Source organism: Perognathus longimembris, chromosome 21 (assembly GCF_023159225.1).
Source record: "Perognathus longimembris pacificus isolate PPM17 chromosome 21, ASM2315922v1, whole genome shotgun sequence".
Classification (NCBI taxonomy): Eukaryota; Metazoa; Chordata; class Mammalia; order Rodentia; family Heteromyidae; genus Perognathus; species Perognathus longimembris.
The window spans coordinates 27,901,469-27,918,670 of NC_063181.1; the positions used below are offsets into that span (position 1 = coordinate 27,901,469).

The window sequence follows — 17,202 nt, forward strand, 5'->3', positions numbered from 1 at the left end:
CTCACACAGTAGTAGTGGCTTTTAGGAAGGCTTTAACTTGCTTCCTGTATCTCTGTCAACCTTTTCCTCCCTGAAACACTGCAAGTAAGTATAACATATTGCAGAGGTCAGATTTTATACAAGTATATTTAAGGTATCACTTTCAGGTAAATCATTGCTCCCATACTGAAATTTCTGGAGTCTTTATTTACCCTGGCTTTTAGCTGGTGCCTACCAAAACTGATTGGAGAAAACAGTATGTTAAAAAAAATACTGAAAAGACACAAATAATCTGACTTTTCCTGAAAATGCATCACTGAGTTTAGTCATTTTCTTCCTTTGCACAAGAAATGTGCTCACATAGGCATAGAATAGATTCTCACAACTTGATGATTTTCCTTTCCTCAATTTTCTCTTGTTTTCATTAATCAGATTCTTTTATGTCGGTTTCTTTGAGCACTGCTACTTGAGTCTTTGGTGGCTGTTATAATCTGAATATGAAATGTGCCCCTTAAGCTTATGTCTTGAGTCTTGAATGTTTTGGTTCCCAGCAGGTGGTGCTATTTTGGAAGGTGGTAGAAACAGAAAAGGGGTGTCGCTGGAAGAAGTAGTGGGGAGGTGGGGCAAGGGTTTTATTTGAAGGATATATCTTGTCTCTGAGTCCTTCCGCTGTCTCCCTCACTTGCCTGTCATGGGGTGAGCACCCCATCCACCTCACATCACACCACCATGATTCCAAATCAATGCAACTGGCAGTCCATGAAGAAAACCTCGGAAACAGTGAGTCAAAAATGTTCCTCCTTTTAAACTCTCAGGAATTTGTCACAGCAATGAAAAAAGGCTGATTAACACAGTGCCAGTACTCAACATTTTTCTGGTGTGTCTGCCATATTTTACTCTTCAAAAACATCTCCCAATAGTATTTTTTACTTTTTGGCCTATAAAATTAGGATCAAAAAGCAAGAGATGGGCTTCTGCAAAAGGCCATTATTAGCACAGAATGAGAGTTTGGAACATGACAAATTGTTTTCTTTTGATTCTTTCCTAATAAACACCCAGCTCCTTTCTGAAATCAAAACCTTTTTCTAGGGTGTATTCTGGCTTGCTCCTCTGGGGTTCAAGTGGTACTTGGTGACTCTCACTCAGCTTGAGTCTTTTCTAAAATCCAGTCCACATACTTGACCACATTGGTGTAAATTCCTGGCCATTCTTTTTTACCACAACCTTCACCCCAGCTCGTGATGCCCACCAAATGCCAGACTTCATTGTGTTTACAGGACAGGGGTCCCCCAGAATCTCCCTATGGAAAAGAAGAACAGAGAAGGAGGAGTAGATCACTTCAGATTCTTCCTATGTTAAAATGCATTCTGTTCAGTGATTTTTTTGCCGAAAATTTTGTTGTGGCTCTTCATGACCTTCAAAGAACTTGACTGCTCACTCTCAACCAATTTGTCAAATTTAGATCTTAGTTTAAGTAAAACAAATTCACTGTGATTCCTGCTCACTGGCCAAAGTCTGCTTTTAAAAATGCACTAAGAGCACAGGGGATGTGGCTTAGTGGTAGAGTGCTTGCCTTGCATGTATGAGACCCTGGGTTTGATTCCTTGGTACCTCATAAACAGAAAATTAATAAAAGAAATAAAAAGTAACCATTAAAAGTTATTTTTAAAGTGTACTAAGAATTCTATTTTGAACTGTATTCAGTTGGTTGAGACTATTACCTTACAGGCATCCTTCCCGCCTTCTGTATCACCCGCACAGATCATCTTGCTGGTTATTTTATGCCCTTGGTATTTTGTCTGGCATTCTTCATGTGACACTAAGGGTATCTTGACTTTCTGGAGTGTGTTTTGGATTTTACCTGTAAGAGAATCATATAATATAATATATATAATATAATACATATCAAATATGATATATCATATAACATATTGCAGTGTATATATATACATATACATACTTTTATATTGTTATATAAAAATCTAGAAAGAAAAATATCAGACTTATTTATATGGATATATGTGGCTATTCCATATGTCATACATGTATATTTTATATATGTGCTAAATAGGTACACACACATGCATACTTAAACATTATGCTTATGCTGGGCACCAGTGGCTCATGCCTGTTATCCTAGCTACTCAGGAAGCTGAGATCTAGGGATTGTGCTTTGAGGCCAGCCCAGGCAGGAAAGTCTATAAGACTATTATCTCCAATAAACTACTCAGAGAAAGCCAGAAGTGGTGCAGTGGCTCAAGCGGATGAGCCTTGAGTAAATGAAGTTCAGGGATAGTGCCCAGGCCCAGAGTTCAAGCTCCAGGACTGGGGAAAAAATATACTTACATAAAAATCTAGAGAGAAAAATACTTGTTTCAGCTTAGAGTTCTTTTATTGTATAGAGAACAAAGATTACATTTTCCCTACTATGTATATCATGTAATTAATGTTAATTAAGTTTTTAACTAATTATGATTTGAACTAGAATTACTTCTCAGAAAAAATAATTAGATAAAAGCAGGACATTTGCACAAAAATGCTAGAAATCACACTAAACTTCATTAAAATCATCTTTAAAGAGGCTTAATTATATTTAACATTTCTAATCAAGTAGACATGAATCAGTTCCTTTTGAATGTTTTTTTTTCTTTCACCTTTATTCTTTTTCCTGTGACTGAACAGTGTTAATTGGTTTGCAGTTCAGATGCACTTGATAGACAAGATGAAGATTGTGGCAAAACTGTGCTCTTTATTCTCAGGATGTAGCATACTTACAAACATCATTTTTACCTCTTAATTTTTGGTACCCCCATCCAGTCACCCAGCAGTCAGTATACATTATATTTCTATCTCCTTTGGAAGGTAGGCATATAGGTCGTTGAGAATCTAAATTTTAAGAACCATAGATTAGTTGGAAGTTTGAACTGATGGCCCAAAGGCTCATGCTTTAAATGTTCATTTGCCCATCTGTGGTGCTACTGAGCTGCTTCCTTAGTAGGTAATACAGTCTTTAGGAGGTGGAGCTTGGTGGAAGGAAGTGAAGTCACTGGGGGTGTGACCTTGAAGAGGTTATTGGGACACCAGCTTCTCATTTCTCTCTCTCTCTCTGTGTCTCTCTGTCTCTTTCTGTCTCCCTGTCTCTCTCTGTCTCTGTTGCTCGGTGTGTGTGTGTGTGTGTGCGTGCGTGTGTGTGTGTGTGTGTGTGTGTGTGTGTGTCTTGGCTGAGAGGATGTGAGCAGCTCTGCTCTCCCACACTCTCCTCACTGCCACAGGCCTACCAACTATGGTCTGAAGCCCCCCAACATCTTTTCCTCCTCACAAGTTGACTATATCAGGTGTTTTTGAGAGCAATGAAAAACTGACCAATGCAGAAGCGAAGTATCTTCTTTCCCAGAACGATTATTTCACTTGACATTGTTTTTTCCCTTTTGATTCCTCTGTTTATTTTATTCATTTTTGTCTTATTGCTATGTTTTTGTCTCTTATGCTGAGCTTATAGACAATAGAGAGATAAGCTACATTCTCCCAATGAGATATTCTAACTAGGATTAGGGTCCTGAAGAAGTTGTTTAATCATTATGATCCTTAGTCCTTTTGTTCCTAAAGGGGGGAGACATTAGTCAAAATTACCATCAATATTCCCATATATTACAAAAGTATAGTGTACTGTGTTGTTCTATGCATCTGAAGAAGCCTGAAGAAAAATCTTTATCCACCTTCAAAATAAGATCCAGTCATCAGGCTGAAGAATTACTTTTAAGAGAATGAAAAACTGTCTTTCTAAGCTATTGGCCAGTATGGGTGCTGAGGAGACAGAGAAAAAGGAACAAGTTCTGCAGTGGAGGGGCAGGGGGGTGGCAGTTGTTGGTAGGTGCAGTTTGGACTAAGGAAAACTAAGGAAAAGCATGAAGATAGTGGAAGTAGATTGTTTGCATGTATGAAAATAAACCAAGGAAATCTGGTGAAATTGTGTTAGGAAGAAGGAAGGAGGGAAAAGAATGCTAGAGGGATGAGATTAATTGGAATACACTGTATATAGGAAGAAGAAATGTTATAATGAAATCTCCTGGTTGTAACTAATGTGTGCTAGAAACAACAAAAAAATTTCCAGACTTTCTCTTTTTCATAATAAAGCATGGAGAGAAGTAGTTCTAATCATGTTACTTCACTTTTATGTTTTCATTTCTTTGTTTATTTTAACTGTCGTTAAGTAGTAGTACAAATGGATTTCAATTCAGCAGGTTAGTTTGTGACTACAATGAATCTTGATCAGTGTCACCCTTTTTATTGTTCTTGCCTATCTCTCTCAAACCCACTCATTCCCTCAATGTACTTGGTGCCATTTTCACATTTGTACATTGAATGTGATAACTTGCACTCACCTACCCTTCCTAGCTCACTTTTATAGTTAACTTTCCTCTCAAAATTTCTACATACCTGTGTAATTCATGGTTATTTCCAGTTTCAACAAGGCAATGTCATACCCACTTTCTGCCATTGTGTATTTATCATGGATTATTATTTCTTGAACCCCAAAGAAAGAAGATTCTTGATTTATTTCAGATTGATTCACAATGCCTCCATAGATACGTAAAAGCTTAGGTGATTCTACTCTAAGAAACAAGAGAGGGAGGAAAAATTCCTTCACTAAGTAGTTCCCAAACATTTGGCATTGGTTAGCTATATAACTGGATCTTACTTAAAACAAAACAAAACAAAACTGTGAATGGTGCAAAGAAATTACTTCATTCTAAAAGTTTTCCATCACATAGGAAAGAAGTACTGGGTTAGCGTTTATTTTATTATAAACACAAGGTTGAATGTTCTTTTCCAATCTCCAACTCCTTCCTTGTCTCTCTTTCTGTCACACACACACACACACACACACACACACACACACACACACACACACACACACACAGAGTCCTGGGGTTTTGGCCTCAGCTCTGCCACTAATGAACTGTGGTCCTGAGAAAACTATGTGGACTCTTTTCCCATGTAGACCATTTTCCCATTGGTAAAGGATGAAAGGAAGTATCAACTCTCCAAAATACTCTTAAGTGATGAGTAAGATGCATACTGATAAGAAAATAAAAGCTAAAACAAAGCCCTACCAGGAAGACAACTCAGAAGATAAAGAACAAAGAGGGATTTTGATCAATTGAAATTTCAATTGATACCCTGGGATTACATGCATTCCCCAGCTGGAGCTTTTGTATTTGGTCAATATTGAAAGTGATCTTAGTAGAGAATCCAATCTGATGGTGCATAATGAAGGCTTTCTGCATTAGAAGGTAAAGAGAAGAAGGCTGGGAAACATAATTCAAAGAATAGAAGACTTGTTTTAAGTGTAGTTCTGAGCCCAATACACAGAGCTGATATGCTCTAATAGGAAACCACAGAACGCCCCTAGAATGCATTTCCATTTAAATGGGAATTCAAGGGTATAGTAAGCCAACAGCCAAGCACCTGCACCTGTTCTGTTGCTGACACACCATGAGAAGCTCTTCCTTGTGACTCCTCCCAACCCAGGCTAAAGATAGAAAATAAGTTTGGTAAACAGGATAACTTACTTATTTAAGAATATTTATTTACAAGCCTGGTGCCATTGGCTCATGCCTATAATGATAGCTACTCTGGAGGCTGACATCTAAGGATGGTTCCCAAGCCAGCCTTGGCAGAAAAGTCTTAAGACTTCTATCTGCAATTAGCCAGCAAAAAGCCAGTAGTGGATCTGTGGCTCAAGTGGTAGAGTGATAGCCTTAAGCACAGAAGTTTGGGGACAGTGTTCAGGCCCTAATAGTACCTGACTGGCATCAAAATAATTATTTGCCAAAAGGTAGTGATTTTGTGTCAGGAATGTTAAACCAATGAACAGTGATGGTACTGACCCATGGAAACAGTGAGCCGCTGTTAATATCCACTGGTTTCCGATGATGGAGCCTCCACAGAAGTGCCTCTGAGTCGGGGATGTGATGTGCAGGCTTACCTGCCAGGGCCACTCTCCGTGTCCTGATGGAGTTCCTCCAACAATTCTGGGCTTGATTTTGGTGGTGCACACTACAACAGAAAGATTGCAACAAGGACTTCCTACATTGACATTATCTGTAGAAATTAGGGAGGGGGGTATGAGGGACAAGGAAACAAACAGTACAAGAAATGTATCCAATGCCTAACGTATGAAATGGTAACCTCTCTGTACATCAGTTTGATAATAAAAATTTGAATTAAAAAAAGAAAGAAATTAGTTGGACTCTCATGCAGTCTTCTAGCTAGAAAGTGACATAAAGGCAAAGGTTAGCAACAATGATAGGTAAGCAGTAACTAAGGTATGAGTCATTCAGTAAAAGACCTCATTAGATACAGGTCATATATCTTGATGTGCATTCCATCATCGTTCTCAGTTTAAACAAAATGCTGAAAATTTAATGTCTATGTTTTGTGCTGAGATATACATGTCTTCCCACGAAATTGCTGCATATCTTCAGTAAGTAAAATTATATGGTAGATCAATGATAGTTCTGGACAGGATAAATATCTCAATTAAATACTTCCTCTCAGAGTGTTATTTCATCTAATACAGTGCAATAAAACCCAGTTATCTAATTTACTTTATTCAGAAGGCACACTGCAAAGATATAAATTTTTACTTTATTTGCTCTTATATTTTTCCCCCATAGCTATGAATCTACAACTGTAATCACAAGCTAGGGTCTATGAATGCAATAGAATTTAATAGAATTTCTTCTGTCATAGCAAAGCAAAGAGTGTGGAACACAGAATCTGCCATGTGTTTAAACCATGCCAATATTACTTAACAAAACTTGCTCATTGTCTCTTCTACGAGTAAGAAATAGAACTGAAAACAAGGTTTATTTGAACACTTCTTGTCTTAGGTAACAGAATATAGAAGCTATAACTTACCTGACTGACTTTCTAAAGAAGCTTAACACTATACATACAAAGGGTGTCATCAGAGCCTCTGTAAGCTTCAGGAAACATAGTTTGCTACTTAGGATGATGTTATTGGATGTGCTATAACTCTGTGTTCTACAAAACAAGTTCCTGGAAGTTATAGGTTAATTCACCTTCTCAGTAAAGCAAATAATTGGACACAAAAGGGTGTCACACTTCTAAAATGGCATAATTACCATTTCCATTCTACTTACTTTTTCAGCCGTGTCTTAGTTTACAGGGCATTATAATATAGGCATTCACCAAACAGCCCACAAACATGTATTGATATAAATAATTAGATGTCAAAAATGAAGGCATTTATTATGCAGCAACTTAGGGAGAAGTTTTTGTCCTATGTTCCTTTCTTCTGGAATTCTGTTTACCTTCAAAATGTCTCTTCCTTTTGTGCTCAGAAACTAGCTCCTGTAATGGGAACACTGCCAAAAATATGTTTTCAAAATATATTTTTGTTATAATTGTATAATTGAGACAGTCATTTTTATTTCCACACTCAGTTCTTCAAATTCATGAGATCTTTTTCTGTAATTTTTGCCAGGATTTACAAGTGTGCAGAAACTTTTGGGGGAACCTGAGTGAGTGAAAGTCACTGAAAAAAGAAGCCACTCCAGTATTTCTTGAATAAATACATAACTTTTAGCACATATGGTTTAGTGAACCATTTAACTAAAAGATCAAGGGTGAAGAAAACAAATTATGTGGTTAACTGATATATGTTGGACATTTCAATCAGCAAGGATAATAAGAAAGGGCTTGATATGCATAATAAGAATCATCCCTACAACAACACTGGCTAAAATCCAAGACATATTTAATTAGCCTTTAATTGAAGCACAAGTTCAATTCATAATAGGCCAGTCAGCACTCTAATTATACCCTTCAGACATGTTTAGCTTGGGTGAAAAGAGCAAAAGCCATGGAAATCGTTGTTTGTCATTTTATTATTTTTCTTCCCTCTATGTCTATTATTAGCTATCTTAATCATAGTACATTCAGTACTTAAATACTTTTTTAAGTAAGATGATACTCACCATTATCCATTTTACATAATCTCAGTGTATATCCAGAGATGCCTCTTCTTCCATGGAGTATTTTAGTTGGAGATCCATTGGAAGAAAGTTTCAAGTAACATTTGCCCCTGCAGTAGGAAACAGTATAGAGATAATGAACCTCACTCACCAAGGCAAGGGGTGAGGGAATACATATCTATTTGACCCTTCATTTGCCTTACTTTCTTTCATTGCAAGATTCTTGTGGTGGGGAATAGGTAAAAAACTGGCAGCGGATAGCACTGGTACACATTTTCTGGCAGGCTTCATGTCCTTTCACATCAACAATATCCAGTTCCTCTCCCAAGAAATCAGTGTCATGGTAAAATGAAGAATGACAGAATACTAGGCAATGAATCACATGTGAAATATGAGAAGGCATACATTTAGTGTTTCTCAATCCCAAGAATTGTAGGCTTAACAAAAGAAAGCATGTCCATGGCTTACCTGGGATGCTGTGCCTACAGTTTTGTAGACTAAAACCAGAAAGGGCATGGTTCTTTTGAATGCGTGTACTTGGTAATCCACTCTGAGATGTTTTAAGGAGACAGAGATTTCTGACAGAAAAGGAAAATGTAAAGAAGTCATGAAGAAATTCAAAGAAAACTATATCAAAGCAAACCACATCTAATAATGTGTGGACTAAAGTTTTAAGTACTCAGAATGTACAATGATGGCTATTGAAAAAGTGATTTAAAAGATAACAAACCACCCTTAAGCATAACGCCTTACCTTTGAGATTCTTTTGGCCATTCTTGGGGAAAGTAGGTAAAAAACAAGCAGTTGGGATGATGGGTACATAGCCTGCGACAGACAAAGACATCGGGAGCCATCACACTGTCAATGTTGCTGTCTGAAAATGCTGTGCTGGGGAAAATGTCCCTAATACAAGCTGTGTGACAGAAAAACCACGTGAGAGAATCCATCCGCCGGCATTAGCATGAAAATTCTTTTCCAGTCATGGTATTTCTCAGCTTCATATTTAAACTTTTTTCCAAAATCTCCTTTTAATTGTTTTAATTTAGAAAACAATGAGACAATTTTAAGCTTGAAATATATGTAATATATTTTATGTAATAATAGAATTATACTGCATGCCACTGCCACTAATTTCATTATATTATCATATTATTACATGTAACATGTCATACATAAATATGCATAGTATAATAAAGTAAGTATATGTTAATACATAATTATATAATACCATATTATATATGCATAACATGTAATATATAATATATTAAATAAATTCTATATATTGTATATCAACATATTGATATAATATTAGTATATTAATATATAGCATAATAAAATATACCATATAGCATGTAGTATATCTATAACATATATATTTTAATATATAATATACTATATATCATATATAGTACCTATAATATACCACATAAATTTTAATATATGTATATTGTATTATATAACATCATCTTATTATATAATATAGTATATTACATACCTATTTCATGTATTATATATGAAATATAATATTGAATATTATATGAGATTATCTATTAATATCTAATTTAATATATTATTGCCAAGTAACATAATAGTTATTAAATTATATATATATTGAACATAATAAATTCTACTACACAGAGAAGGTAAAAGATTATTAGGTCCATTTCATCAGTAAGCATAAATAGGTGTCCAAAATTAGACCTATTGTATCTCATGAGATTCATATACATTTAATATTAAGAAAACACTAGTTACCTAGGTTAGAAAGTGCACAGGACTTCAAGGAAAATCCAGAAACCACATTACTGAGCTTGGTTATTCTTGTTGGTGTCCCTGTTTGGGTATACTTCAACAAGCATATGTGACTGAGTAAAGACAAAAATGGAGATTATTCTTCCAACCGCAAATAGGAAAACCCATGAGATAATACAACTTTTCCACTGCACAAAAGACTTGGTGTGATAATGGAAGAATTTCACAACAGCCCCATTAAAAGACAGACTTTGCCATAAACTAAATGCATTCAAATTGAACTCTTAATGGACTTTTTCCATGGCAAAACAAGGATTGTTGTTATATTTTAAGCTCCTTTTAAGGGCTGAAGTCTGGGATTTGAGCATCAATTAAAAATAATTTTAATAAGCCAGAATTTTGCTTTTCATGGAATATTCCCATGTCCTTGAGCTCAGTTCCTAGCTAACTCACCGGTGTTTTGCACTGGGAAAGCTCCTTGTAGCATATGTGAAAAACTGACAGTGGATATCATTCGTGCATCTCTCTTGGCATTCCTGAGCACTGCTGGCGAGAGAGTTATTATAGTTCATGCCCCTCATGTCTAGGTCCACATAAACATCTCTGTTGCATGCTAGAATTTAAAGTGGAAAATATGAATACCCTTCAGATTTCAGGGGCAACTATAGAATTAATGCTGAGCATCTGTCCCTTCTGACATCCTTTGAGCTTCTCACCCATTTTCCTAAGAAAGCCTTTCCTTTTATTTTTGTTTGCTCAGCTCCTTCTCTCACAAAGAAGCATTAACAGAATACTAGCATCCTTCTTGCATTACTATTTCAGACAATTAAATTTGCATATTCATATTCTGATCTAGCTTCTCATTGGCTGACTGGCTCATCGACCAAGTTATTCAAGTGTCTGTTTCACTATTAAGACAGTGCACGATTAAGCATGATCTGATCTAGTAGTTTATTGATCATATATTTTCTAGAAATGGGTTAGTTGTGTTCTTGACCTATGTAACTAAAATAAACATAGACAGTGGAGAACCTGAATGGGAAAATTACAGAAAAATTTCCTATATATATGAATTTAAAAAATTTACAGTAAGGTTCATTATATTCATAAACTGCTTTGTTGAATAACAACTCATCTTATAATTACCTAATGATAATAAAAATGTATTTTGAAAAAAAACAAGAAAGAACTGTCACTTCTATCTTGTACTTCTTTATATTTATTCTCTTTGGTTTGTATTAATATATTTTATTAAGGATTTAATTTTAGGTTGAGAAAGAGAAGAGAAATAAGCTAATAATGCACACTGGGGTAGTGGGATATGATCCATCATGAGTCAAGGAATTTTAATAAGCTGAAGTGTGCTAATGGGACAGAGGCACACATGTATGATCACCTTTTCTCTTTAAAGAAAGGACTTTCGTAGAGAGATTTATTTCCACTTAGTTGTGCTTTACTTCATAGCCATAACACTTTATCTGATATAATTGTATGTATACAACATAATAACTACCACTTAGGAAATCTTACCACTTAGTTGATGTGGGCATTGCTTAAAAGAATATCCAGAAATTGCTCCTGTTAGATTCACCTGTGGCAGTGTTTCAGTAATACTGTCTTTCAGGACACAAGCAAACCTGTTTAAAAAAAAAAAAGCACCACACTGGGTGGGAATTTATGTTTTAAAATAATGGGTCTTAAAAATCGGCATACAAGGGGCTGGGGATATAGCCTAGTGGCAAGAGTGCCTGCCTCGGATACACGAGGCCCTAGGTTCGATTCCCCAGCACCACATACAGAAAACGGCCAGAAGCGGCGCTGTGGCTCAAGTGGCAGAGTGCTAGCCTTGAGTGGGAAGAAGCCAGGGACAGTGCTCAGGCCCTGAGTCCAAGGCCCACGACTGGCCAAAAAAAAAAAGAAAAAAAAATCGGCATACAAGGAGGTAGGCATGTGATCCGAACTGAGCCAATCAGAATTCCCCCTGCGATGTCAGTGCTCCCCTCATGGACAAGATAATTATTTGTACCCTGTTAGGTGCTTAATTGAAAACATACTTCATACTCCTTGCAGTTGGTAGCTCTATTTCCTGTCAATAGAAGAAACCTGCCTACAATAAAACAGAATAAGAATCCAGAGAGAGAATGACTGAGACAGAGAGAGACAAAAGAGACCTGATCTTGTTAAATTGGTAGGGTCCTGGTATTGTTAAATTGGTAGGGTCTTCAGTTTCCTATGCAAAACCTTTCTCTTTGCTACTGGGGCTTGAACTCAGGGCCTGGGCACTATCCCCTCAGCTTTTTTTGCTCAAGGATAACACTTTACGACTTGAGCCACAGCTCCACTTCTGGCTTTTTGGTTATTTGTTGGAGATAAGAGTCTCACGGACTCTTATTGAAGCCTGGCCTGGCTTCGAACTTCAATCTCCTGAGTAGCTAGTGTTACAGATATAAACCTCCAGCACTCAGTATTGCTCATTGCATGGCTTTTTGTGACGCCCCTCATTCTATGTTTAGAAACCAAGAAGCCTTCCTTCTAAAGGGACGTGCCCAGCTGTGAGCAAAACACCTCATAACCCAAACACCCAAACCAAACCAAGGTACCCAGGAAACTGTTGGGTCCATTTGGGTACTGCTGAACAGAGACAAAACAGAATTAGAAATGTAGAGATTTATTGGTTGGGGGGAGTGAGAGAGAGAAAAATCAGCATACAGAAAGCCAAAACCGGTTCCTAAAAGGAAACAGGAAAGAGTGAAGTATGGCCTATTGGTAAACTACATCAAACAGCTGCCTGTTTTTGCATAGCACTTGAGCCAAGAATTGTTTTTCTTTTCTATTTTTATGTTTGCAGTACTGAGATTTGAAGCTGGGGCCTTATGCTTGTCAAACCATCACTTGAACACTTGAACCATATCTCCAGAACCTTTTGACTTTAGTTTTTGTTTTTAGTTAAAGTCTCTTGCTTCTACTTGGCCTTGGCCTACATGACCTTGGCCTATGACTTTAATACTTCTGCCTCCTGAGTAGCTAAAATTATATACAGGCATTACCATGCCTGGCCTTGGTTTTCAATGTTTAATAGTATGTTTTAAATAATAATACAACTCTCTCTATATAGTAGCCATGACTTTGCCTTTGAACCAACAAAGTCTAAAATATTCACTTCTACCTTGTAAGAAAATGCTCGCAGATTCCTATATTAAATTCTAGAATAGGAGATTTTAAAAGTTTAGGGTACTATGTAAATATCTGTAAATGTAGAATTAATACACCAAAATGTTGACAACTTAATTTTAAATAAAGGAATAATTATTGCACATTCACATTTAATGTAGAAACAAAAAACTAACTGATATATTTAAAAAATTTAAAAACAAGACAAATAAAATGCAATTTATGAGTTTATGAGATTCTAGTAATAGCTACAAATTACATTTGAAGAACAATGATATATTTTTAAATATCTTGCAATTTGTCTTATACCTCTTGTGTAGGATAACACATGTTGAAGTATTTAGAAGTACATTTTCAAGAGGTTTACAATTACTTAAAATGTTTAAACACAGGGCTGGGAATATGGCCTAGTGGTAGAGTGCCTGCCTTGTATATATGAAGGCCTGGGTTCCATTCCTCAGCACCACATATATAGAAAAAGCCAGAGGTTGCGCTGTGGCTCAAGTGTTAGAGTGCTAGCCTTGAGCAAAAAGAAGCTAGGGACAGTGCTCAGGCCCTGTGTTCAAGCCCCAGGACTGGCAAACAAAAAATGTTTAGACACATACTAATAGAGGTAGATTAGGGGCTGGGAATATGGCCTAGTGGCAAGAGGGCTTGCCTCATATACATGAAGCCCTGGGTTTGATTCCCCAGCACCACATATCTAGAAAACGGCCAGAAATGGCGCTGTGGCTCAAGTGGCAGAGTGCTAGCCTTGAGCAAAAAGAAGCCAGGGACAGTGTTCAGGCCCTAAATCCAAGGCCCAGGACTGGTAAAAAAAAAAGAAAAACCCTAGCAATAGAGGTAGATTAAGGAAAACAGCAGAATCTCACTGATAGTGTAAATTTACTGTACCTTTTTTCTTTAATTTTAATTGTAAGTGATATTTAGGGTTTTCTAATAAAATAACTGGGGAAAGTTCTCAATTAATATCAAATATTAATGACCAGTAGAAAGTTAAAGGGAAAAATGGTTAACACATAAGAGAAAGAGAAAATGTACTCTTAATATTGAGATTTCAAGAAGATCTAGAAAAGCAATTCTAAGAGGAGTTTAATTGTTCCTTGATCTACGTAAGCATCATTTTTCTCTCTGCAACATTAACTATTTTAGCTGAATGATCACTCATTTTCCAATGATTAACAGCCATTTCATAAATGACAGATGGAAATTTAGTAGTAGGCAATTGGCTTATAAAGCCTCATTCCTCTATGTAAATGGTAAACACACATTACCATTTGGTAGGATCTTCTGATGATGATTCAGCCATAAATGTGAAGAGCAAGCATCTTGGGTGGTGGGTACAGAGCTGTTGGCAGTACTTAGAGCTTGGTGTATAAACAATATCAACGTCTCCTCCTTGAAAGCTTATGTTTCTGAACAGCTTGGTAACACATTCTGTAATGTAATGCATGGTACGTATTAATTATTGATGGGAACATATTTAGTTAAATAATAACCTGACTAAGGTAAGCCAGCTAAGTCTACTTAACAAAAAAATGTCTAATCTTGGCCATGGAAGCAATCAACACCTTTTGTGTTGGCTTTTAAAATGAATGACCTCAAATGGGAAAGGGAATCAAACGCATTGCCTCAAACATCATACTTATGAGTGACTGCCTTGGAGGCAAAGTACTGTGTGAGGAATTAAATGATTTTTCAGATCTTTATTGGCAATAGATACTTTTCTGGAGACCATCCAGGTCTAGAGGAACTTCATCCTCTCACCCTTGTGCATTACTTCCCTCCATTCAACTCTGTGATTATACTAAACAAATACCATAGAGGGCCATTTTCCAATAGCATCTACTGGATTTCTATGTGTTAACATTACTTACCTTTATGTGTAAAATGTGCTAATTCACTAGCAGAAGATGGAGTATTAATTATGTAGTCTACAAACTTAGTGCATATGATGTATGGGGGAGAATAAGCAATAATTAAATTGCTGAAATGCATAAACAATCTATGAACATTTATATAACATTTTCAATCTAAAATAGCTAGTGCATATGTGTATTATTAAAGCTGAGTAAGTAATAAATTAGGTAAATTGAGACTTCTTCCTTTTTTCTGTGTGCTGATTCTGGGCTTGAACTAAGAGCCTTGGTACCCTCTCTGAGCGATTTTGCTCAAGGCTAGCAGTCTACCACTTTAAGCCTCAGTGTCACTTCCAGTTTTCTTGTAGTTAATTGGAGGTAAGAGTCTCATGGACTTTCTTGTCCAGGCTGGCTTTGACCCATGATCTTCAGATCTCAACCTCCTAGAGTAGCTAGGATTACAGGCTAAGCCATCAGTGCACAGCTTATTTCCAGTCTTTTCGTAGGACAAAGACTTACCACCAGAAACAGAGGCAATGAAAAGGAGCTGTACCATTTGACCCAATAAGATCATCCTACAAAGAGAAAAGAATTCATGTGTTTACACCACAAAAGGTACATGTATAATTAATTCACTGTGATCAGAATCCACAAGAAATAGGGAGGGAAGGACAAAGTTTATTCAGTAGTGCTTACAGGCACCTAATGTTTCCACTAGCCTAAAATTAGCAAAAAGGAAAAAAAAAAGCTAAAATTGCTTTTCAACATCCCAGAACATTCCTCAGTGTGATGTGTGGGCCACTTCAATCACATTTCTGCAGAGTCACATGACAGAGTTCACTTCCATTCCTTCCTCCCCTCCCCATACCTTCCCTCCTTCCTTCCTTCCCTCCCTCCCTGCTTCTGCCTCCAGCTCCCTTTGTACTCATATCCTCTGTCACAGTGCTCAGACCCTCTCCCCATCCTGTTTTCATCTTTGTTTCCTCTTTCAACCCATTTCCTTCTTCCCATAGTTATGGCCTTCCTCTCCATCTATCAAAGAGCTCGGAATGGTCTTCTATTTATAACACTTTTGACTTAAAAAAAATCTACAGTGAGCACAATAATAGATTGGCCTTGATCATCTTAACACCAAGTGGATTGCTCTGTTTTTAAGAAATAGTTCATCAAAGAGACATGCTAGTACTTCTCATTTTTTCTACATTACTCTTGATTTTATTTACAAAATATTTGTTATTGGTTATAGGTATTAACTAAAAGTCTCTAATATGTTCAATCAAACATACTTTGAAAAGCATTCATTCTCTACCACAAAAAGTTTTAAGCTCTCACTGTAGCAAAAATCATTTTTGATGCAAATGAGTTGAAAGAAATGTTAGATAATAATCTTTGAAACCATACCTGGAGAGATGTTGTTTGCTTATTTGCTTCAACACTCAGTAAGGCTGCTTTCCTTCTTCCAAAATGGTCTTCATCATTTTCTAAACCACCATACATAGATGATGCTCACATAAACTGGTCCTTGCCCTGGTTTCCAGTGTTAGGCACTGTTAGCTCTTGCAGAATACAAAAGAAAGTCTCCGAAATCTCTACATATCAAAAGTGTGTCTTAGGAGAGTGGCTAACATTTTCAATATGTTAAATTGTTTTATATATACATACATATATATATATATAATTGAATATTCAAACAAGTCACACAGAGCGACAGCTAAAAATTTGAACTTCCCTGTGTGCCTTAGTAATCAGGCAAAACTGCACGTAACCAAACAATATTTCTAAATACCATCTGTTAACCATTAATTCTATTCCAGGTGCAATCCCAGAATATACAAGGAAAACACAGACAGTTTGATAAACTTATTGATTTTTCAGTATAATGAAAGGAAGAGACTTAAGAAATCAGATGCTGGGTAGAAAGTGGAATACACCCAGACACTGGTAGCTCACACCTGTAATCTCAGCTATGTAAGAGGCTGAGATCTGAGGATTGTGGATCAAAGCAAACCTGGGGAAAAAAGTTGGTGAGACTTTTTATCTCCAATTAACCAGAAAAAAAAAAAGCCAGAAGTAGAGCTCTGGCCCAAGTGTTAGAGTCCCGCCTTGAGTCCAAAAGTTCATGGACAGTGCCAAGCCTCTGAATTCAAATGCCAGTAACACCCCCAAAGAAGTGATATGTTTTGTGCTTCAAGGTTTTGTTTCCTTTCATATAGTATTAGAGGTTTATGCAGGCATTATTAGTTCCATGAAACCAGTTCTTTATTATGCCACTTGTAAAAATGACAGATTTTCTTTTAAATATAGGATTCTCATTTGTATTAGATCTCAGGACACTGAGACCAAAAAGGAGAATTAGGAAATTACATGTCTAGTTATGCATGACAAGCAATAATTAAATGATGGCTCAAATCTTTGAAGGATAAGGGTCCTTATATGTG

General features: G+C 36.6%; 1 protein-coding gene across 1 annotated transcript; it reads right to left on the reverse strand.

Moving 5' to 3' along the window:
• Positions 1–743: 743 nt before the first annotated feature.
• Positions 744–15,478, reverse strand: F11 (coagulation factor XI). The gene is made up of 14 exons (XM_048330824.1): positions 15,284–15,478; positions 14,180–14,342; positions 11,265–11,371; positions 10,188–10,347; positions 9,738–9,847; positions 8,736–8,895; positions 8,451–8,560; positions 8,186–8,348; positions 7,986–8,128; positions 5,871–6,039; positions 4,417–4,592; positions 2,770–2,865; positions 1,701–1,840; positions 744–1,279 (listed from the first exon to the last, which is right to left on the reverse strand). Exons 1-14 carry the CDS (start codon positions 15,336–15,338, stop codon positions 1,118–1,120), a joined length of 1,914 nt encoding a protein of 637 aa, XP_048186781.1. The 5' UTR covers positions 15,339–15,478; the 3' UTR covers positions 744–1,117.
• Between the last annotated feature and the right edge of the window lie 1,724 nt (positions 15,479–17,202).